This window comes from Alnus glutinosa, chromosome 10, assembly GCF_958979055.1.
Source record: "Alnus glutinosa chromosome 10, dhAlnGlut1.1, whole genome shotgun sequence".
NCBI classification, from domain to species: domain Eukaryota; kingdom Viridiplantae; phylum Streptophyta; class Magnoliopsida; order Fagales; family Betulaceae; genus Alnus; species Alnus glutinosa.
The window spans coordinates 8,317,501-8,342,084 of NC_084895.1; the positions used below are offsets into that span (position 1 = coordinate 8,317,501).

Consider the following 24,584-nt stretch of genomic DNA (forward strand, 5'->3'; position numbering starts at 1 on the left):
AGGTCGTAAATAACATGCTTATGATAATAGTATTAATCAAAGAATAAATGGAGAGGATTCATTTAGACCCGAACGCCCGCACCGGCAACATATCTAAACGAAGCAGTATCAAATCCGGGCAAGACATCAGGCAATCCATATGAAATGGTGCATGAGTTGGTTCATTTTCATGAACAACATGGAGCTCCTTAGTTCTTTAATTTTGCCTGCTTTCGTCCCAATGGGGATCCAATGGTCCACCGAATAAAGGTTGTCTCGACAAGCTGTACAAAAATATAGAGTTCATCTCCATCAGACACCAATCCAGGAAGTCATTCACAATCACATGGCCCAAGCAAAGCATCCGCTAGAATTATTCTTAATTCTATCACGTCCATTCTAGATTCGATTTTTCCAAATAAAAACACCCTTGCGTGCCTCAGATTAACATTGAAATTGGGACACTGAAGTAGGAGGATCAAAAGGTCAAAAGATGATGTCCAGACTCCAGAAGAACCAATTTGAGTCAAACACTCACTAATAAGGGCTTCACATATATATTAAAAATCTCAAGGACATAAAACACAAATAGGACAATAAGAACCCAAATGTTGTGGTACAAAATCGACTAATTCGAACAATAGTAATGACTATAGCCATAGCCAGTAACCGGCTTCAAGTAATGCTATTGAGGCAAAATCCATGCAATCTCTCTCTCTCTCTCTCTCTCTCTCTCTCTCCTCTCCTCTCCTCTCCTCTCCTCTCCTGTGTGTGTGGGGGGGCATGTCTTAAAACCTTTTCATATAAGCTCATTCAATTTATCGACGACGACGACGATCCATTTGTGCAAGTCAAGCCAAAGATCTGTACATGTTCAGAAGGTACATACCATCATAGTATAAACAACAAACACCAGATCAATGATTGCGCTGAATTTTGGTGAGACTAGATCCTGGATCCTTGATCCTTGCTATCTTCAGTGTTGCTTGACAGTGACAGCACTTTGTGAACAGAATCTACAAGTTTAACAGTTTCCTGGTCCAACTTTAGGGGATGCCTCCGCAAACTCTGCAAAACCTTCAACTTTCACATACTGCTAACCAGAGTTTTTCTCCCAGAATTAACAAATATAAGCAAGTGATGCGTACCTCAGAAGGCCACAAGCAATCACGTGCCTTACGAGGAATTATATGAATATGAGTCTGAAATTTCCATATAATATAGCAAAATTAGCAGAAACTAATCGTTTTCCTAGGTGTACTTTAAAAGAAAAGAAAACAAAAAGGCTTGAGAAAAGAGTAAAAACATCTGCCCCCTCAATGATAGGCAGCAGCTGTCCCGTTGCATTTGGTTGTAATAAGATTCATAAAAACTTCAACCTTTAACAGATGATATGTGATTACTTGAATATAAAAAAGAGAAAAAACAATAATTACTTACGTGAAATATAACTTGGCCAGCAGCTGCACCATTGTTAACTACTAAGTTGAATGAATCTGTATGAAAAGCTTCAAGTTAAGTTTTTACAGCGCTACAATATCACCGCAAATATTAGAAACAGATAATTATAGAAAATATGTAGGTATATTTGCAAAGCAGATGTATTGAACTGATCCAGCATCATGTACAGCTTAACAGAGGAAGAGAAAACAAGGGCTAGGAAGTGCAAGTACAGCTTAATGTTTTGAGGATCCAGGGGAAATGCAAACAGGTCCCCCCCCCCCCCCCCCCCCCCCCCCCCAAAACCTAAAAAACAAACAATTTGTTATGAGGAAAAAAGTTACTTGAATGTTAGGAAGTGTCTTGGTTTTTTTATTATTCTTATTTTTAAATTTCTTAACTTTTACAGAAATCTAAAATTGGCTGTCTACTACACAAAGCCTTGCATTTTAAAGCGTGCCCAAGTTAATATCCAAAAGATAGATGAATGCTCATGATAAACTACTTGCTTTTTAGCATAATATCATCGAGCACATTATACCATGATATGGACACTCACTATGAATAGCTATTTAGTTGCTTCATCAGACTCCTGCATAATTTTTGTAGTCTTAGAGAGCCAAACCCGAATTAATGAGAGGACCACTTTCACAAGTTTTTGTTTCAGTCAAAGCAAGTAGTAGTACTGAAGGTGGAAAATGATACAAAATCTGCTTTTGAGACTAATGTTATAGGTGATATTTCATATAACTTCATGGATTGAATAAATCAAATCATATAGGCCTTCATAGCCAAGTGGTAGCCCTCCCCATTTCGATGGGGGAGGGCAAGGTTTGGGGAGGGGAATCGTCCTTTATGCTATGAACCTAAAAGAGCATCTTTTTGAATATAAATATGCATACACACATAAAGACATAGATAAGTGAATTACACCTGGAGTCAAACTGAATAGTTGAATCCTACATAACTTCGTATAAGGCTCGTATCTTCATGCTTACCATTGGATCAATTATTTTTCCTATAGGTACTCATGCATACCATGTCAATTGAAATCAGGAATTATATTATAAGCATAAGATTTAAGTTTATATTTGAAGAATTGTAAGTGTGTTGTTTGATACTAACTGACATCCAATCAATGTGATTTTTGGCATGCATGATGGGCATGACACAAACATGTAATACAACAGTACGAAGAAGTGACAAAATGAGTTCCCAAAATGTATTAGTTATGAGGCAAGATTGTAATTTTTTCTTGTACTGGGTGACAAAGTTACTTTAAAGTGACATCTCAAAAATTACGATCTTCCACCAGATTTAGCATTACATGATGAATTGATGCTTTTCAATTAGCTCAAACGTTTCCTATGAGTAACTATCTACATGTAGCAACTTTTAATCTACAACATGAACAATAAATATAGGATAACATTGTAAAGCGTAGAAATTTCCCAAGACACCTATCCAAGTATGAAAATATCATTGTGTAATGCTTTCAATAAAATAGCATCTTAGTAAGCATGAAGGATGATAGAAAACAAAATTATTTTTTATTGGTAATATACACAAACACCCACTGGATCTTGAATCCATGATATCACCCTCCACCATAATCTTATGAAAGAAGAAGTTGCTAAGTGAGCTAGAGATCACTACATTTGCTTCCATGGAATCAATCTGATGTAGGACAATCAGAGGGGGTGCCTCGGAAGGTTGACAATGTCATCTCGGATAATATCCGAGACGGGGTTTTTGGATCGGCACATAGCCGAGATGTGTTGGGAGTTGTCTCGGCAAAAAGCCGAGATCCAATCAAATAACCGAGACCCATCTCGGTCCCATTCGGCAAATAACCGAGACCCAGCTCGGTAAATCGAGCAGAAGACTCATGCAGAAGGATCAACCGAGTGGAATTCCTGGAAAAGCAGCAGAGCAGATTTCCTAGAGATATTTGTGTGGAAATCATGGAAGAGTTGTTGACTTCCATATTTTAATTGTTTTGTCGTACTTTTCCTTAAATCATGGGATTACCATGTCCATCCAATCTCCTCTCATTAATGAGGATTTGATGGTATTTTTTTGTTATTACTTTATTCCTTTACAAGCCACTAGGGCTTCACTATAAATAGGGAGGCAATGTAAGAAGGATAATTATTGATTATCATTGAATTGAATTGAAGTTTTCTCCCTTCAACTTGTGAGTTGAATGTCTTGTGTTTGAGAACGAAGTTTCTCTTTCACTGTTTATCTACCCGCCTGCACTACGTCACAATTCTAGTATTTGTTTTAGTTAGTTTCCTTTTCATCTCCTACATGAGACCTATTATACACTAGATATTTGAGTCCACTTTATGTTGAAATAGTGAGAAGTGATAAATAGGAAAACATCAATTCACGAGGCTAAAGAGGATAGTCACGCCCCAACTGTCCATAATGTTTACTGTTGTAATTGGCAATTGAATTGTAGAAGGTATGTAGTCCCGGTTGTTAACCATTTTTCATTCTCTCACTTATTTGGCCGGAAAAAAAAATTGCACCTATAGGCTTGCTAAAGTTACCTATGATGGAGAAAAGGAAAAAGAAAACAAAAGAAAAGAAGGATGATATAAGTTTTAAGTGTTTAACCTTCCAACAAGAGTTAAGTGATATTTAGCTTATGTGGTTTGCTAGGACAGAAACAAATGCAAGGAACTTTGACGGCAATGAAGTCTTATTGGTTAAGTTGAAGATGATGTTGTGAGATCACTATTTGATGGTAGATAACAACAAATGCTTTCTCCTCTCTTCCTTTTACGGAGTTCTCGGATTTTTGTAATTTTAGAATTTAGCTTCAACTCTATTTGCAGTTAACTTGTATACTTTCCTTGTACTTGGGTTGTGCCCTGTTAGAAAAGGTTAGAAAATATATTATTGTAATAAAGGAAAGGGGTTTTATCATTTAATGTATTTTTCCTAATATAGATAATATGTGAAGGTTACATATATACCATGCTCTCTTTTTGTGCAAACCACAATATTGACATAATATCAAAGCAAGGTCCTAGGGTTTAACAACTTTTTTTCATTTTCTGCATCCCTTCTCTCTCTTTAGACATTTTTTCTTTCCTCTTTTCTTCTGTATAATTTTTTTTTCTCTCTTTTTGACTGGTGCTGCAACAACACTGGCAATGTGGAATTAGGGTTTACCCAATGCCCGTGGTTAGTAGGGTTTACCTCGCACAAACACTACTCACCCGAGCTCGACTTGTTTGCGGCCCTAAATTCACAATATTATCACTTTTAACTCGTGCCCTTTTCAAATTGCTCATCAAGTTTTCAATTTTATCTTTTAGCTCCTTGTGTTTTCTCCCATATCAAATAGATTCTTTCATCCAATTCCTTAAAGATTCTATCCATTTTTTTGACATAGCCCTTAAAATTTACAATTATACCCCTTGCCAAAAGAAAACAAAAAAAGAAAAACACTGTGCCACCTCCAATTTTTTTTTTCTTTCTTTTGACAATGGGTATAATTGTAATTTTATAAAGGCTCCGTAAGAAACAAATCGACAGAATCTATATAGAATTGGACGGAATAATCTATTTGATAAGGATGAAAAAACAAAAGAGCTAAAACTAAAATTAGAAACTCAAGCAGCGTTTTGAAAAAGACCTAAACCATAGGCACCAATATAGTAATTTTCCCATAATAAAATGACAGACGTACTGGGTTGCAATCAGATGTAGGAGAGAAACTAGTTTAGGAGCCACCGCATACGTTTACTCTTAAATTGATTCACTGCAAATGCTCTTTCCCCCCACCTCCCTGGTCATCATAATTATGTTGAGTCTTAAAAGAAAAATTAATTAATCATCAATGGATCAATCAAGGTGTTGATTTCTCTCTTTTTAAATCAAGGTCTTCTTTGACAGGTTCTCTGTTAGATAAGAGATCTACTGCGGGGTATTGCACATCCTTAGGCAGTAAGTTGGTCAAGTGGAAGAATAAGAAACAAAGAGTGGTAGCGCATTCTAGTATGGAAGCTAAGTATAGAACGGTCTAAGATAATGAGCTGGAAATATATCTATACCTTCGGTGAAGTTTGAAGACCAACTTGCTTATGTGTTACAAAACCTGCCTATAGGATCAAGCCAGTCCTACCCCACCTTTAAGGTATGCAGCAAACGGCGTTTGTTGAGGGAAGGAGAATTGGGGACAACATTATGCTTGCCTAGGAATTGTTAAGGAATTACAACAGAGCTCAAGGAGGTTAGATTTTATTTATCCTAAGCTGGGCTTATTTGATATACATATTTCAGTCTGAGGGAGAGTGTTAAAAAGGATATTATTGCAATAAAGGGAAAAATAACATTATTTATTGTATTTTTCCCTAATATATAATAGTGAAAATGCAATCCGTACCTTTCTTTTCATGCAAACCCTAATCTTGGCATGCCCTTTATGAACAGGTTTCTAGAAAACTTATGTTTGATCAACTGATTTGTTAAATTTCTTTTAATGGTACAAGAGTTTGGGCAACATCAACAGTCATGTATGATGGTCAAAAAACTCACATTTTCATTCCATTTTTCTCTCCCACCCAACCTATCTCAAAAAAGAAAAAAGAAAATAAAACACTAATTAATTCAAACTGTAGTCATGAGAACAATTAAAAAAAAAATTGATATAATTATGGAATCTAAAAATGAGTGCACTTAGTGCTACTCAAGGAGTTTAAGCATATAGTTCCCTGTGTTTTAATACGTTTGAAGTTTTAGCATTTTAAAACAATCAATGCCAAAGTCATAATAGTGATCAAAATCATTCTTTGTCATTGTTATTGTATTATTAAAGTTTTTTAGATTTGACTGATAAAAAAATGAAAGTTTCTATAGTTTTTTAGCGCACAACTTTGAGAAAATGATATGAGCATGCGAGTAGAGAGCAGATTGGCTTTTCTCAATGGCTTCAGCTGATGCTTAATCTTTACAAACCAAAGTAAATGGTTCATGTTTAGACTTAGGCAATGGGCGTAGTCAATTTATAGATAGCCAACCCAATCGGACCGAACACACAGCTACCACCAACCATTTATAATGAACAATCAAACTCCCAAAGCCTATGGGTACTCCAAGCAATAAAAAAGTTATATCAAGGTAATCATATAGGTGACAATTCATCTTTTAATAAATGAAAAACACATAATTATCATGACAGTGAACCATGAATACATACCACAATTGGTAGCTTTCATTATTGCACTGCTGATAAAAGGCACTTTTGAACACATTGCAGCTACCACCTGCACAATAAGTAAACTTGGAGACATACGAGAAGAATTTATATTTGGATTTACAAAGAATGAGGGAGAGGGAGAGAGAAAAAGAGAGCATGCTACAATTTTTTGTAGACCTGTACTTTTTGCATAACACAAAATATATTCCTCAAACAACTCTAGCTCAGTAGATGTACAAGAATTGAGAGAGTTAACTACCAGGAGGTCAAGCTCCATAATCAACAATTGACAGCCTCCTTGACAAAAGTATGGTTTTCAATTAACTTTATATAGGTAAGAATAAATGCATGCATATGCAAAAATCTCCCACGTATTTCAGAATATTCAAGGAACTGAGTGATTGACTATCAAGAAACGCCAAGGGAAGAGAGGTGGGGATTATATTAGAAATGTTTTGAGCCTATAGCCAAAATAAAAATTGATGATCGAAGGAGCTTCTTTCATTAGAAACTATCTCATCATTGAACTGGATGTGAAGAGTGCATTTCTTCGGAGTTATTTACAAAGACTGGATGAGGACACCTTCAAATCTCAACTTTTGGTTCAAAAAGCAGACCAAAAACGTTGAAACTGCTGTTACAGACTCAGGTCATTGCCTCAAGTATGGTGCAGCCTATTTTACTGTCTTTTGTACAGTTGTGATAAAAATTAATGCAGCACATATGATAAGAATTATGTCTTTTATTACTATTTTTTTCTTAAGTAATAAAGGTTTTATTAAAAAAGCGTAAAGCGCCCTAAGTACATTGAAAATATACACAGGAACTACCAAAGCAGCCTACAACAAGAAAAAAAAACCCAACAACCCTAAAAAGCCCAAGCCCTCAAACCCAAAACCAACGGAAGACCCCAACCCTACACCATGTACTCCTAGCCTTTCTTACGCCGGGAGGACGCGCTAGAATCACCGTAGTTGATGGAGCTTACCAGATTCAAAACTTTCCTCCAACCTTTAGTCTTTTATTATTATTATTATTATTATTATTATTATTATTATTATTAAATTTCCTAGAGGAAGCATGAATAATCTCTACAAATCTGAAAAGGTAAAGGTGAAGCATGTGAAAAGCATGCTAGCAAAGAGAAAGATTGGGAAACAAACTCGGGAGGCCGGTTTTTGCATGCTTGATATTTAGTCTTGTTGAAAAGCCTTTGTTTGTTTTATTTTATTTTTTCCTCATTTAATATTGATGTTTAGTAACCAGACACTGACATATTCTTCTCCTATTCCCCACCTTATTATTTGCATTTGTTTAACAATACAGTCCTAAAACAGCGTTTCCACATGTTATTGCCTCACGTCCAAACTGCACACATTGTTAGTCCACAAATTAGGCTCACCAAACTTGTAATTTTAGCTTTAGCTTTTTGGGGATTTTAACTCTTGATCTCCAACAGATGCCATTACACAACTGTATTTTGGCCTAAATGTCCAAAAAATTAATCACCCACATTATCTAAAGCAAAAATTTCTATTAGAAAGGCAAAATGACAACATCCATGTGCTATGAATATCTACACTAGACAATTCATGAAGACATTGTATACATAACACAAACTGATTGTATCCATTTAGGCATACTACAAAATGATTGTATCTGGTTAGAATTATACAAACTGAGTGTAGCCATCCAAAATTACTTACAGATGGTGGAGTGGCCTCTAATGAATGGAAATGAGATTTCGGAATGATAAGAGAATGCCTGAGGAACAAAGAAATGGAAAACTATAAATAGGAGAGCATGATGTCAAAAGATAATCAAGGATAATGCGAATGCTTTATTGGCATTTGGAGCCCATTTTAGTAACTCGCTTTTCTGTTATAGGTGCATTACAAATGCATCTAGGAAGTATGAATTCTTCAAAGTAACTATCAATGCCAGTACCATATCTCATACGTATCCAATACAAACACATATCAGGATATGAAAGAATATGTATTCGATACATATTTGTAAAATATATATATATATATATATATATATATATATATATATATATATATATAGAGAGAGAGAGAGAGAGAGAGAGAGAGAGAGAGAGAGAGAGAGATGGCATAGACACTATGGGATATGACTTGGATAGGCATGGGTACATTTGGGGTAAAATTTTGAATTTTCTTAAGAAAAAAAAAGTGGGGGGGGGGGGGGGGGGGGGGGGGGGGGTTCAAAGTACATTAGGTAGGAAATCCATGCCGTAGAGAATCCCTTTAGTGCTTTTGAAAGTTGGAGACCTTCAAAATTCCAGATCCATATAACTGTCAAACACGCATCACAGGTTATGTGTTCTTTTGTTATTTCTAATTTCAAAAGTAGTTCTATTATTTGTAATTATTTTATACTTTTCAGTGTTAGCTATTCGTCTTTAGAATAAAAATTGGCACACACACACATATATATAAAGTTAATTAGATATTTATTACTAAACATATATCTACTTTACCGTATCCTAAATTTTCAACTATTTGCATATTGTCATGTCCATATCATATCCGTATTTTATAAGCCATCACTACTCTGATATTTCATAGAAGTGCACATAGTGAATCTTAAACCCATGACTCCACAATCTATGCATTCTAGTGAGAACAAAAGTTACCATTTGAGCTAAAGCCCATTGGCTTTAGCAATGCACCATAAAGTTACCCTTTCAAGTTTCGTAATGTGCATTGCTTTGAGCTCTATTAAACTATTTGTACCACATGGTTTTGATACTGAGAAAAAATAAATAAAGAGACAAGACTCTAAACCTGATCATACCCAAATTTCAGTTGAGCATAAGCTATGGTACAACAAAGGAGCAAGAATGGATATATGGACATAATATAGCTTACTTAGAAATCCAAAGGAATCAAATTTTGAGGGGATAGAATCGTAGTGGGATGAAAAAATCATATGAGGAATCAAGATACAAATAAGGGCATCGAAGCATTCACATAATGCAGAATGCCATAACAGCAATAAGATTTCCAACATCACCAAAAACATTCTCTGAATTCCACTGCAGGTTATACACACCAAAGAATAGGTTAAGTCTCTCAAGCACCTTGATTAATCAATAACAGTTAAAGGCAATGACTGATATTCTTGTTAAATCACCACTTATCCCAAATAAATTAAATCATTTAATTAATATTCTAATACTCCCTTCACATGTCGCCTCAAACTCTCTTTTGATAAGGAAGGCACAATACGTAATATATTTAATTGAAATGGGAGGTGAATGATGAAAACAAGGTTCGAACTCATAACTTTTGCTTTGATACCACCACTTATTCCAAAAGCTTAAGCCGATAAAAAAATATAAATTTAATCATTTAATTAATATTCTAACGATTTTCGCTAATTACAATCTAGAAAAATTAATGATATTAACACCCAAACTTTCACTCTCTTCTAGCCCTTAAAAATGGGGAAAATGTGGGGGGGGACGGGGGGCGAAAGGAAACTTATTGACCCTTCAATACTAGCGCAATTCAACATCCAAACTCTTCGCTTGTTCAAAATCAACAGTGTCCTTTTCTCGCAATGTCAACTATTCCCAAAAATTAACCTACTAATCAAAAATATTTCAACTAGTTGCTAGACTCCATGAGGTTATATACATATATTATTAGAATATTAATTAAATAGTTAAATTTACCATTTCCAACCAACTTAAATTTTTGAGATAAGTGGTGATTTAATATGGTATCAAAGTAGCAGTATTGTGTTCAAACCCTGAATCCGTAATTTAATTCATATTTTAATTAAATATTCCACATGTTGGGCCTCAATTGTTGTCTAAGAGTTTCAGCCCACAAGTGAAAATGAGTGTTCGAATATTAGTAATTAATTAAATTCACCATTTCCTATTAGCTTAAACTTTTAAAATAAGTAGTGATTTAACATATGTCATACCAGATTTGTCTAATACAGGGTTTCTAGTAGCAACCAAAAACATCTTGCAAATGAATAAGAGCTTTAGATTGATTATCATATCAATTGGTTCTTTATTAGGGTTGATCATTAGGTCAACCCAAACTAACCAAATCGATGTTTCCATCCCAAACCGACGGGATAGGGAAGGGTCAATTCCGACCTCAACGCATTGAAGGTCAAGTTGAGGGTGTTGGTAAACATGAACGACATATCCGAACTGAATCAACCTGACCGACCATATATTTATATATTATTTTAGTATTGTTTTAAATAAATAAAAAAATAAACCTAATTTGACAAATTGGCTCTTTCATTTGACCTAAACAATGTGTCATTCAACCTAAACTTAACCTAACCTTTTCATCACCCCTGTCTAGGGTCTCCTCTACCCTTCACCGGCCACTCCCTCTCTCTCTCTCTCTCTCTCTCTCTCCATTTTGATCAAAGAAGTAGAGAGAGAACTAGGTTTACATGGCCAAGCTTGTCAAACAGACCAAGCATTTGTTATTGCCTCGAGCCACTTCCTTCGGTTTTCTTCAATCAATGGAAGTGACAAACGCAATTATGTGCATGGAGGGGAGAAGGCCATGCGTATGGTTGTCAACCACCTCTCATAAGGTGTGAAAGGTGTACGTTAACCCTAACCAATTTAAATCTAGTTTGGTTAGATGTCCGCATGGTTATCAAGTGTTTATGTTGGTTAGTTACTTGATGCCAAGTGTCCCAGTCTTGTAATGCTCTTTTGTAACATGGCATAGTCTTTAAAATGCCGTATCTTGGACGTGTGTCTAGATCATACATGTCTTATATGTGTTTGTGTAATATGATTTTTTTAGTCTATTATGATTTTTTTAGTCTATGATTGCTCGTGCAAGGATGTTTGACTGTTTGGAAAAATGGCTGGAGATGGTGGTGACAGGTTTTGGTGTTAGATTTGGTAACCACGGATTCTTTGTGGATTTTGCCAAGATATTGAAGAAGGTTCGTCTCAGATCTCAAATCTGCTTTGATCTAAGATCTAAACATAAAAAGAAAACATTTTTTGTTCTCGTTGATCAGTGAACTGACCATCTACCAAATAAGGGCGCTTGGTTCAGTTTGGTAGCCGACCCCATCGGTCGGTCAGTTACCAAAACCAACTACTAACAGCCGTCGTAAGGGCTGAAAACCGACCTGAGGGGGTCAAGGATGAGTCAGTTACAACTAAAGAAGGCAGTTAAAGGAACAACTAACAAGGATGAGTCCCAGGAACACAAATTCCAAGCTATGAGGGAATGTGGATGGGTTTTGCAGGATGGCAATTGATTGTCTACTAGTATGTTTACATCCCAAATCTTGTTCAAGCATTTTTAAACACTACTGATATCAGTTCTACACGTTTTGCTATATGCAACTGTTCCCAAGTCCCAATTATCAATGGTAAATTCTCTAATACAACCACATAACATCAGTATTAGATTAAGATCTAAACATCAAGTTTTGTCTTACCGATTAGATCAACCATCCCACTCTTTGGATTGTCAATCCTTGCTGAACTTCAGATTTCACATTCATAAATAACGAAATTGCAATTCATGCAAATGATGTGGTATATATTGGGCAGAAGCAGAAAATCCCTATAATTAGGGCCAAGTGATAATCATACAGATTGAATTTCAGTTATCATGGCTTATAGTCTCCTCATAGAAAACCTTCTCCAAGCTATCCATAGTAACAGAAGTTACTTCAAATCAAATTTTAAAACCTCAAGGCCCGAAGAGACATAAGGGCCAGCACAGTATGTCAACTGAGTCAATTTAGAGATTAACTTTAAGTTATTTCAGTATCACAACAAAAAAGCGAAATTCAACAATCAACATCACTTAAGAGTTACTCCATAGTTAAACAGTATGGAATTTCTTAGAAACATGTCTGTCCATACAACTATGGGTTTGTTAAGACGTGAACATTAAAGCACAGTGAATCCCAAACATTAAACAGAATAAACCACACCTAGGAATAAGATAACTTATAAATTGCACCTTGGATGCATGATACCTTACCCATGACTCAGTGGATTGGTATCCAGTATACACAAGCATGCATCATCTTCATAGAGCTGTCAGGATCAAATCCAATAAAGAGTAAGAAAAGGCAGAAACAAAGTGACTAGAAAATACATTTTCACAACATAAAGGGATATAACATGGCAACTTCATATTTAGCATAGAATTAGGTTTTGAGACAATTTCAAAAGAACATACAAGGGATATTCATACTTTAGCAACTACAAATGTCTGAAGCATAAAAAATAAGAAATTTCACAAAGTGACCTAAACGTTTAGTGTTCTTCAGAAATTTTTAGTCAAGCATACTTTTTCCACAATTACAAGAAAATACAGATTCAAAAGCAAGTCTTATACCTTGCTGCACAAGCAAAACTTTTAAATAATAACAATTAGCTGCTTGCCAGCAAATAATTATCAAAATTTATTTCCTTTTTCTTAAAGTATGAAGGATTTCACAATGACAATACATTCATTTTAATTCTTGCATGGAGATAAAACGATAGTGATTTTGATTAAATGATATGAACGGTTGGATATGGCAATGAATTCGACCACAAGTTAAACATACCCACTGCCTAGAGATACAGCCAAGAGTTAGGTACTACAAATACCAATGTAAGCAAACATAGGAGAATAACTAGTAGGAGTATGATCATCCAAAAGCACAAAACTACCATTCACGAAAAAACCTTTCTTCAAGTCCAAAAATTACACAAAACCTGCCCAACCCTTTGTCATGGTTGATAATAGGCAATCACACTTTATCCTTTAAAGGATGCCGCCAATTAGGCAGTCTCATTATCCAATTCTATTTTAACAAAATCTCATACAACTCTTTCTTTTTCAGGATCCATTAGTTCCTCTTAACAACTAGTGTTTGCACAGTGATGATCAATAACTTCAATACGCATCCTTGCAATTCCAATTCCAAACTACTATCTAATGCAGGATAAAGTTGAATATAGACAATAAGAAAGAAACAACTTCAAGGAACAAAATCTTCTAACAGTGAATCTATGAGATCCTCTTAACACTAGATTTTGCATAGTGATGATCAATTGCTTTATACTAGCCCTTCCAATTCTAAAAAACATTGTAACATCTGATGCAAGGATAAAATTAAACACAGGCAATGGAAAACAGAATTTTGAGGAATAAAATCTTGTAATAGCTACTTTATGATTTGATTTCAATTTTTCTTTCCATCCATTCGTAAGTAACTAAGTAGAAGAGCCTCACCAAGAAAGGCACACACATACACACACATGACATTCTCTAATTTGAGTATCAAAGAGTATCTGCAAATTTTTGTGCTCAAACTCAAATCCTAACACAATTATAGAAACCTAACTAGTTGCCATAACCTTAAAACTGGTAGCAAAACATATTAAGCCCATTATTCAGTAACAACAGAATACAAGATAGTGACCAATCTGGCATACATTCAGCAAAACATCTTTTCAGTCTTTAAGTCACTCTCGCTGAAGATCAGGTTGACTTCCTACCGGTCACCTATAGCATGACTAAAAACGCAGAAGGTGATGCAATTGTCTAGTAACGCCCTATGAACAGCTCTTAACATTTATAAGCCCCTGTTCATCATTACATGCAACCATTTCCTCCTGTGCTAGAATTGCAACGAAATCGCACACTCACATAGATATATAGCAAAGCCAAATACAATTTACAGAGCCAATGACAACGAAATGCAACATCCAATGAATATGAATGAAGGTGTTAAAAAACACAAAAAGCAAAAAATCAATCCAAGAAACACAACAGTGATTCTGAGCCAACATGCTAATCTATAATCTCAGACTCCTCAATGTCTCAAGTTCAGCATTTCTACACGCTCTGTTTGGTCACAAGGAAAAGGTTGGAAAAGGAAAATACATGCATAATACACACACACACACACACACACACACACACACAAACACAAACACAGACACAGACTTATTTCAGATACCAAATTGTCTACACAAGTTAGCTTCCTTCATGCAAGCTCTCCAAATTGCCGATGAAAACACGCAAAATTCACATTTCAAAGTCCTTTTGCTTTTCCTCAATTTTCTCAGCAACCAAACAAAAATCATCAAACTACAACAAAAAAAATTGAAAAAGAAACAAAGCCGAATTACCTTCAGAGCCGGTGATTCCCCGCGTATAATCTTGCAGAAAACGCAGTCGTTTCGTTGATCCTTCTCCTCAGAACCAGAAGCACAAACCGAATGGGAAACGCGAGAGACTCGGGACGGACTCCCACCCTGAGCCGAACCGACGGGGCAGAGATGGGAACAGAGAATGGCGAGCCTGCGTGCCTCCATGCTAAGCGAAAGCGAACCTCATGACAAAGTTAGTGGGTGTGGGTGTGGGTGTGGCCATGTTTTCGAAGTGAGATTCTGGGAAGACAGACACACAAACTGACTCTTGTTTTGGTTTTTTGTTTGTTTGGTGAATTAATTAATCTGTAGCTGAACTTAAGGATTGAGGGGATAAAGGCTTGGGTTGGCGCTGTGGTCGAGACAGTGGCCGTTGGTTCGTTTTCGTTTTTATCCACAACCGGGTTTCGTGGCATAGGGGACGTGTCAATCAGGGGTTTCAAATCAAAGACTTCGTTTTGCCTTCGATCAGTACCTCACACCCAAAAGGCCTAACGTTAAAGCCTTGACACCCAAACGGCCTACCCTTCTTCCTCTATCTATGTCTCTCACCTTCGAGAGTAATGTTTTTTTTTTTTTTTTTTTTTTTTTGTGTTAAATACAATTTAGTCCTCCAAACTACCACTCGTTCTTCGGATGGTCTCTCGAACTACCAAAGCTTGCATTCTGGTCTCCAAAACTACCAACTTCTTTAAAAATGGCCCACTCCATCAGTTTTTGCTGTCAATATGGATGGAAAATACTACATGTGCCGTGCACATGACTTTAGAAGATCAAAAAATCGAAAATGCCCTTCTTTTTAAACATAAAATTACTAAATTACCCTGTAAAAAAATAACACCGTACTTAGTGGTATAAGACCACAATATTACGAAAATGCCATTGTAGATCATAATAGATCTGCTTCACCTTCACAGTACTTCGTCCTCTTTCCGCGTCTCCTCTGAACCCATAAACATGCTCTTCGCCACCAGCCCGTCTCGACCGAGCATGGGAACGAGTACTCCGAGCCGAACCGAAACTCGTCGCCCGCACGATCCGGTCCACTTCGCCCTAGATTGTGTAGTCGCTGAGGGTGCAACCGTAGTGACTCTTTGGCTACACATTGTAGGTATGGGAGGGTAGTAAAATCGGCTTCTGTTATCACGCGTTCCCATTCGATAACACAGTCTAGCTCCTCCTGAGCCTTGTGTTGCACCCTTGGGTTCTTAAATAGCTCAGCCATAGCCCATTTTACAGAGATTGTTGTGGTGTCCATTCCCGCATTGATGATGTCCCGCAGAAATCATTGTATATAATTTAATTTGTTCGTAATTCTGAGTCCAATTAAAAGCAAAATAAAATGAAGTCATATATGTACACACTTACGCACCCAAAGGAGCCCAATGAATAATGATGGTTTCCTCTCTAAGCTCATATTGGTCCTGCAATGTAAGCAAGGCATCAACAAAATTGGCACCACCACTCTTCTCATGTGCCTGAGTGGTATAAGATCACAAAATAGTTAGATCATGCAATGCCTCAAGTGGAAGGGTGTTCACCTCTGTTTTTATGTTCTAAAACAGAGGTAAACAGAGCATCTATGGCTGGAGAGTGGAGCACGTATGGAAGACGTGTTGAGTGGGGCGGCTGGATCAGGACATGTGGAAGGTGGAGCACTAGGAGGCAGTTGAGGTGCTTCAGAATGATGGACACGATTTTTGGTTTAAATCGTGATGTTAGTCAACAAAAAAAAAAAAAAAAAAAAAAAAAAAAAACAGATTGGAGTCATTTTGGGTTATAGTTCCGGGTGGCTCAGCTGAGACTTTCACGGACCACGCGTGTGCTCGTGTTCGTTGTGTTACATGAAAGTGTAATTAACTATAAGTCTATAAATATTTAGAGGAATTAAGGTTGTTGGATTCACATTTGGTCCCATGCTAGCTCCTTATGAATACAAATATGCCGTTTTTTCAGTTTGATGCACAAAAATATCCTTAAATTGTCTAAGGAATCAATCATTGCACCACAAAATAACCAAATGCATATATACCACAAATACAAGCAAATTGGTATCATCTAAACGTCTCTGCAGCTTTCCTGCTGATAAACATAAATACTCCAACAAGAAAATTAAATATTAATTTGACCTTGATCGACCAAAGATATTAATTTGACCTTAACAACTCCACTGGTTTGAAGGTTTAGATCACATGCATAGCTCTCACATGGGGCTGTGGGGGCGGCGCGCATGTGATTGATAATTTCATCCGACTTGATAGTCAAACAATGGCTAAATTGACCAGACACGGACTAAGGTGATCGACATTAAAATACCAAGGACCATCCTTTTGGCTCTTCCCATGCGTGCATGGCAAACCATTTCCTGTAAAATTGTTTTTTGTACAAAAAAAAACTGTAGATGCATTTGAGCAACTACATTATTATTATACTTTAGTTTTGTTTATACGTTAATGACTTAATTTCAATGTTCTAGGCTACTTTGGCATGGACTCTGCAACACAGACTTTCCAACACCGCGCATTGCCCATCAAATTATGGCCCCCTAGCCAAAGTACAAGGCTAATGCTTGTAGATCGAATGATCAAGAATTTTACGAATCCATCCATTTTCTCCAGGAAGTATGGCCTATTGAGTAAAGAAGAGGCAGAGGAGGATGCCAAGGGTATAGAAGAGACCATGCATGCTCTATTTTGGAGGCACAAAGACTAAACCTCCAAAATAGATCTCTCTCTCTCTCTCTCTCTCTCCCTCTCTCTCTCTCTCTCTCTGTTTTGTGCAACGCCGCAGCTATAATGACTGGGTGAAAAACAAGTATTAATCGCGAAACCACGAGAGTACCTCGTACAGAACCTACAAACGAAACCAACAAACTTGAATTATCAGAAAAGAAAACAAAAATGAAAAACTTGAAGTATTAAACGCGACTCCAGGTGTCGAAACCTCCGGGTTTTTACGGTGTCCTCCTCCGAGCCCCTGCGTTGGAAAGAATCGCCGACGTGTGGGGAGACGACGGGTTGCCGGAAGGCGAGGTCGAGCGGTGTCGCCGGCGTGTGGGGTGACGACCTGCTGCAAATGAGTGAAAAACAAGAATAAAAAATGATACAGGATGAATTTATGTGTACGGAGAGGGGTACTTTCAGACTCACCTGCTGTGCACGTGACTCGGTTTCCATCCATTTAGACGGCGCAAAGTGACGGATGGGGCCAAAAAATAAACAATTGGTAGTTTGAGGGGTCGGACTGCAAGCACTGGTAGTTCGAGAGGCCATCTGAAAAATAGGTGGTAGTTTGGGGGGCTTTTTTGTATTTAACCTTTTTTTTTTTTTTTTTTTAGTCTCTCAAACTAACACCCGTTTTCTAGATGGCCTCTCAAACCAGGGGCGGAGCCAGCCCCCCCAAGTTGGGGGGGCCAAATTGAAAAAATAAAATTTGGGGGGGCCAAAATTTGAAAAAATAATAAATTTTGGGGTAAAATTTTAATTTTTTTAAAATTTTTTTTAAATTTTTTTTTTTTTTTGGGGGAGAACCTTGAACGTGGCTCCGCCCCTGTCTCAAACTATCAGTGCTTGCGGTCCGGCCCTCCAAACTACCAATTGCTTATTTTTTGGCCCTAATAAATAGGAAGAAAAAAGTGGAAACATAGAAGAAAAAAAATCGGGTGATTCAATATTAAACACTTACTTCCACAACTGTGAATTGTCCCGAATGTTATATTGTGCTCCCATTAACTTGATTGCATGTGTTTTTAATACAAAAATCCTTATCGATAGGAAACCTGTCATAGGTGAGAGACTTGATTATGATCAACTTTAACGATAATTTCTACAACATCAGCCAGCCAAGTAGATGATGTAAATAGTGCCATAAATAGTGTTGTGTGTTGGAAATAAAATCGTGGAACTACAGAAATTGAAAAAAAGCAAAAAATAATAACTATATGAAAATCATTGAAATCTTGAACAGTAAGGCGAATATTAATACTATCTTCAGGATAGAATACTGTACAAATGTAGTGTGGAGATTGCAAATTCAGAATACCACTATAAGAAAATAGTTAATTATTTAAAAAATATTACTAGTAGAAAAGTTGTACGCATCAGAAAATAATAAACTCATGTGCGACGATGCGCAAATGTTAAGTGCGTCTAAAGCTACTAAGTGACACGCATGCGTGCGATGACCAGTGTTTCGCACTGGGTGACACAACTAGCACATGTGTACTCAAAATCCTATTTAATATAATAGCAAGATAAATGCTTATAAAGCACACAAAAAAACTCATAACTTTTCAATGTAGGACAAAGGCCTTGTTTGGTAAAGGAGTAGGAGTTGGGGCCTGGGGGTAGTAGTAAGAAGTAATAGATGTAATACAAAGTAAAAAGAATTAATTAGTATGGAAAAGTGAAAAAGTTTTGTATTGTAGTGAATTTTTTTATTTAAATAGTAATAAAAAAATTATTGATGTGATATAAAGTTAAAATGTTTTGAAGTTAATTGTTTTTTGAAAAAGTGAATATGGGGAGAAAGAATTTTATTTCTTTTACCAAATAAGCCCAAAGAGTAATGGAAGAAATATAGGAAAAGTTGAAACATTCAAATAAGAGAGAAACTTAAATTTTCATAAAATAATTTTCAACAATGTCATGCCATGAATAGTGCTACAACAGACTCATATCAGTAGTGAAACAAATCAATTGATGACAATGAGTTATGCCGAATTAATTTTGTAACTATTGCAACTATTCCAAGAAAGGAATATATGATAAGTTATGCTTAGTTAATTTTGTAACCGTTGCAATCTTAATTTCCCATTCTTGTAATTTCATATTAAATCACACCTGATGTATATATATAACGGTGTGTGCGCTCTATCTATGGCTTCCTCATCAAGCTCCCCTGCCCAAGTTTGAGGAGTAAAAACACTGGTTCTATGATTTTTCATACTCCTTAGTCTACTTTCCAGCTCTCTGAAGTTTTACATTATTCATAGGCTTATGCTAATCATTTTTCCATTAACCAATTTTGTCATGACAATGATTGTTTTCCCACTACTTCGTTAAGGACAACTGCACGGGACTAACTCTCCTGGAAGGCAGGAGTGAATGAGGTCTTTATCCCCTTCATTTGAAGTCGTTTTCTGTCAATAAACAACATGCCTTGACTGCCCCTTTAGGTGTTAAGACGTCTGCAGCTATGTAGCATTCCAGACTTGGACATGCTTCCTCTCAAGTTGTCTCACCTTTTGAACAAATTTTCCCTTCCCGTCGGTGGCTTGAAGCACCTAGATGCTGTCTGCGGCGAAAGCGGCGGATGATACTGTTCATTGGGGGTGACTGGTAGTGGTCACCGAAGATGGTGAGGTAAAGGCCGTACCAGATCCTCTACTACACCTGGAGCCCATGCGTATAACATGATATTTACCTTCAACCAACTCGACGAACCATATGGCTCTGCGCGACAAGCCGCTGCGGGCCTGTGGCTATGGCAGACTTTTTTTTTTTGTCATCATCGGCAAATCACTACTTGTCTAAGTGGCTTCAGAGTTGAACCACCCCTTAAACTCGAGGGGTACTTCAACCACCCTAAAAAATGGATTTGGGAATGGCAGAGCTACTCCCACAGCCTTTAGGGTGATTTGAATATCCCCAAAGGCTACTCATCAATCTGACGAGGTGGCTCGGTCATCCTTACCAAGGACGAAAATAGGAATTTTTATGGAATGTGGGCAATGTATAAATGAGAATTATATTAAGATAGGGGCCAAAGCATAAATGAGAAATATATTAAGATTGAAGTTAACTTAATATATATAAATTAATTAAATTAGTATCCATATAGTGTTAATAAAATATAAAATATAAATAAAAGAAAAGATATAAAATAATTGTTTCCTAATGTATTACAATTTTCAACTCAATCATCTATCAAAAAGAAATCCAACATTCTTAATAATTGTTTCTTCTATTTTCACATGTTATTTTTTAACAGGCCTAAAAAATGAAACTCGAAGTTGTAGCCTCATATTTGATTAAAGTTGGTCTTTGCTTCAAGGGAAGATCTTCTTCGTGTTAGGTATAGATATATTCCAAATTTGTAGGGGGAGGGCCATAGCCTTTACCGGCCCTCTCTTTTTCTTTTCTTTTTTCTTTGTTTGAAGGGTAATTTGAAATTTCAAGTAGAAATTTTGCATGTGTACCTTACGTGCACAAATTTTCAACCATTTTAATGTCAAACGTTAATAGTGGGTGCAATTGAAAGAAAATGGTAATTTGACGAGGTCAAGGGTCTCAAATAAATAGTTTGAGGCCTATTAAGGGCATGGGGTCAGGTTATTTTCCCCTTTAAAACAAAAATTTAAACAACAAATAATTATGATGAAAGAGGGCTCAAAGAGAATAAGTTCTATATGATAGAAGGAGAAGGAAACAAATAGAACTTGTTAATAAAGAATTGGAAATCCATGCACAAGTTTTTAATCGAAGCTCCAGTACGTGCACATTTGAAAATCTTAAGAAGAATTGATACTAGTTTTTTTGTTTGGATGTTTAATTAATGGAAATCCCATAATTATTTTATGAAAAAAAATTGCTGGTGGAGGAAAGGGGTTGTTCGCGGTGGTGTATGGCAGAGAAACAGGGGATGATGGCGTTCGGTGGAGGGGAGGGGCGGGCATATCAAAGGTCTTGAAGGGGAATTAGGAATTTTGACGAGTTGAACAAAAATTTGGTGCTTTCAAGTATACAATGTTTGGTATGCTACGCTAACGTGTCATTCTCTAATTAGAGTGATAATTGGTTTGATTTGTGCCAAGCTCCTAAAAAAGTTATTTTCTCCCTAAAATGCCACGTGGAATTGACCTTATAGTTTCAGATTTCAATGGGATTCATTTATTTAGGTTGTTTCTTTATTATTAATGACCTAAAAAAAAAAACTTACCAGAATTGCAGGGAATTCAATGGTGTGCCACATGTATTTTGTCAGGCATCTCATAGTTCATGGAATTATGGGGTTAGTTAGCTACCCTACCCTTTAAAAAAAAAAAAAAAAAAAAAAAAGACTTGGAATATCGGTGATGCTATATACATACTATTAAACCATATAATTATTTGGAAAATGATTTCTTGGGGACAAGTAACCATCCCCCAACTCCCTCTTTGTATTAAATAAATGAGTTTTAATGTAAAAATGTCCTTTGATATGACATTAAATGACATTTTTATATTAAAAATTACTTGTTTAATAAAAAGAGGAGGTTAGGGGACGGTTCTCGTCCCCTGTATATCAAGGCTCTAATTATTTTAGCGTTAACATATTTACCTTTTAGATAATAAATTATTAAATTAACAATATTTAGTCAGAAATTAAAATGATAGTAATTTGGTGTATATATACCATTTCTATGGTAGAAAACAACCGGTGTGTTTGGTAACTCTCCTTCTCTTAGTTCTCTCTCTTTATTTTTACCTTTTTTTTTCTTTAAAAAAAAAAAAAAAAAAAGTTTGGTATTCTTCTCCTTCTCTTAGTTCTCTCTCTTTATTTTTACCTTTTTTCTTAAAAAAAAAAAAAAAAAAAATATGTTTGGTTCTACGCTAATGAGTACAGTAGAGAAACAGTGGACAATGGCATTCGGTGGAAGAGAGGGGCTGGCATTCAAGTATATAATGTTTGGTGTTTTATATGCTAACGTGTCATTCTCTAATTAGAGTGATAATTGGTTTGATTTGTGCCAAGCTCCTATAAAAGTTATTTTCTCCCTAAAGTACCACGTGGAATTGACCTTATAGTTTCAGATTTCAATGGGATTTTTTTTTTTAGGTTGTTTCTTTCTTACTAATGACGTAAAAAAAAAAAATAGAAACTCTAGAATTGCAGGGAATTCAATGGTGTACCAAATGTATTTTGTCATCTCATAGTTTATGGAATTATGGGGTTAGTTAAACCCAATCCTACCAGGCTACCCTACCCTAAAACCTCCCCCCCCCCCCCAAAAAAAAACAATAAAGACTTGGATTATCGGTGAATCTATATAATATACAAGACTGAAGAATTTTCTTTGTTATATCTCATATTTTCTTTAATACACCAATAATAACTAGCTGGTCAGCTAATTAAATTAATCAAAGTGTAAATTTTTGTGCCCATCGTGTAAGTTCACATCTAGCTACATTTCCAATTATTCCTATTGCTTTGGATCCTTTCCTACCTATTTTGAAAAGGAATTCCTTTCTTCCTTTTTAATGCCTTAGCTTGGGGTGGTTTTATGATGTATTAAATAAATAAATAAAAAACCATAAAATTATTTTAGAGTTAACGTGGCATATTTACCTTTTAGATAATAAATTAACAATATTAAATCAGAAATTAAAATGATAGTAATTTGGTGTATACCATTTCTATGGTAGAAAACAACCGGTGTGTTTGGTAACTCTCATTCCCTCTCTTTAATTTTACTTTTTTAAAAAAGAAAAAAATTAATTTTAAAATATTTGAACTTTTTTTCATTTTTTATATCACCTCACTAATTTTTTATTACTATTCAAATAAATAAAAAAAACCCACTACAACAAAAAAATAATAATAATCTCAACAATATTTATCAAACATATGTACAAGAGTTATTGCAAAAAAAATGTGCAAGAGTTGTGAATACTAAATTCTAGGGATGAAAATGTGGGTATGGATGCGGTTATTAGCAATATTCATATTCGCATAATGCAGTTATCACTTTTAAGTCTCCGTATCTGCGCGATTATTGCAGTTATTAAATACAGTTATTATCTGCTATCCACATATGCAATAATGACCATTTTGGATTATTATCCAAATCTATAAATAAACTTAAATAATGTGGTTATTACTATATGCAAGCTTAAATAAATTAAGATTTCACTTGTTACACAATTCATGATCATTAGCCATAAAATGTCATTGTTTCATAGACTAATTGAGATTTGGATTACTCAAAGAAAAGAATTTTAAAAAAAAAAAAAAAAAAGTAGGTATAATGAGATATAACTTTGATACGGAAGTAAAAAAAAACCTAACATAACCTAAAGATCTTAAACTTACTGAATCCAAAACGAGGTCGTTTGAGTGAATTTAATTATTTAAAGAAAAGAAAGAAAGAAAAAAATGAAGTAAATATAGTGAAGTATAACTTTGATATAACCTAAAGATCATAAATTTATCGAATTCAAAACGACATCGTTTGAGTGAATTTAATTACTCAAAGAAAAAAAAAGTAAACATAATAAGATATGACTTTGATATAATAGTGAAAAATATAACATAATTTAAAATTCTAAACTTACTCAATTCAAACCGACATTATTTTAGTAAATTTAATTTAATTTATATTAAATATTATTTATACAAATATAAAATGCGAACTGTTATTGTCGGTTAGCATTTTCACCCATACGAAATATTTAGTTTAATGTACTTTCAAGTTTAACTTCTACGCGGCAGTTGTTTACCTTGACATATTCCACCGGCCGCCATCAAATTATTTTTAAACCTTCCCTGCTCCGCACGGTTTCTTTTTTTTTTCTTTTTTTTTTTTTGATGCAGCTCCACACGGTTTCTAGAAGCGGGCCATCTCACGTAAATCACAACCCCCCTTTAGTCATCCCTCACCTCATTTCATTCAAACCCCCCTCCAAAATCCCACACCCAGATCTCGCCACGTCACCCAACGCCCACCAGTACCGACACGTGTCCATATCTCACCGCACCACTCACTCTCACCTACCTATT

At 35.7% G+C, this 24,584-nt stretch overlaps 2 protein-coding genes across 4 annotated transcripts in view; both read right to left on the reverse strand.

The window, feature by feature from the left end:
- LOC133878889 (adenylylsulfatase HINT3) overlaps nucleotides 1–15,236 on the reverse strand; it is a 15,249-nt gene extending 13 nt beyond the window's left edge. Inside the window, exons 1-8 of one of the 3 annotated variants that reach the window (XR_009902013.1) lie at nucleotides 14,805–15,227; nucleotides 12,658–12,713; nucleotides 8,341–8,398; nucleotides 6,635–6,701; nucleotides 1,420–1,475; nucleotides 1,128–1,181; nucleotides 869–1,047; nucleotides 1–263 (exon numbers count right to left, since the gene is read on the reverse strand). The exon at nucleotides 1–263 is cut by the window's left edge and continues 13 nt beyond it. Coding sequence is in view for 2 of the 3 variants with exons in the window: in XM_062317451.1 (XP_062173435.1) it covers nucleotides 925–1,047; nucleotides 1,128–1,181; nucleotides 1,420–1,475; nucleotides 6,635–6,701; nucleotides 8,341–8,398; nucleotides 12,658–12,713; nucleotides 14,805–14,990 (600 nt within the window). In the remaining variant the exon portion in view is untranslated. Of the gene's footprint in view, nucleotides 1,048–1,127; nucleotides 1,182–1,419; nucleotides 1,476–6,634; nucleotides 6,702–8,340; nucleotides 8,399–12,657; nucleotides 12,714–14,804 lie in introns of all 3 variants that reach the window. The other 2 variants (XM_062317451.1, XM_062317452.1) reach the window with 2 other exon arrangements.
- A 478-nt stretch (nucleotides 15,237–15,714) lies between these two features.
- On the reverse strand, nucleotides 15,715–16,083 carry LOC133878986 (cytochrome P450 98A2-like). The gene has a single exon (XM_062317542.1). The coding sequence runs from the start codon at nucleotides 16,081–16,083 to the stop codon at nucleotides 15,715–15,717; it is 369 nt and encodes a 122-aa protein (XP_062173526.1).
- Between the last annotated feature and the right edge of the window lie 8,501 nt (nucleotides 16,084–24,584).

Coding starts and splice junctions, on each gene's coding strand:
- LOC133878986 (XM_062317542.1), bottom strand. CDS start 16,083: ATGGACACCACAACAATCTCTGTAAAATGGGCTATGGCTGAGCTATTT.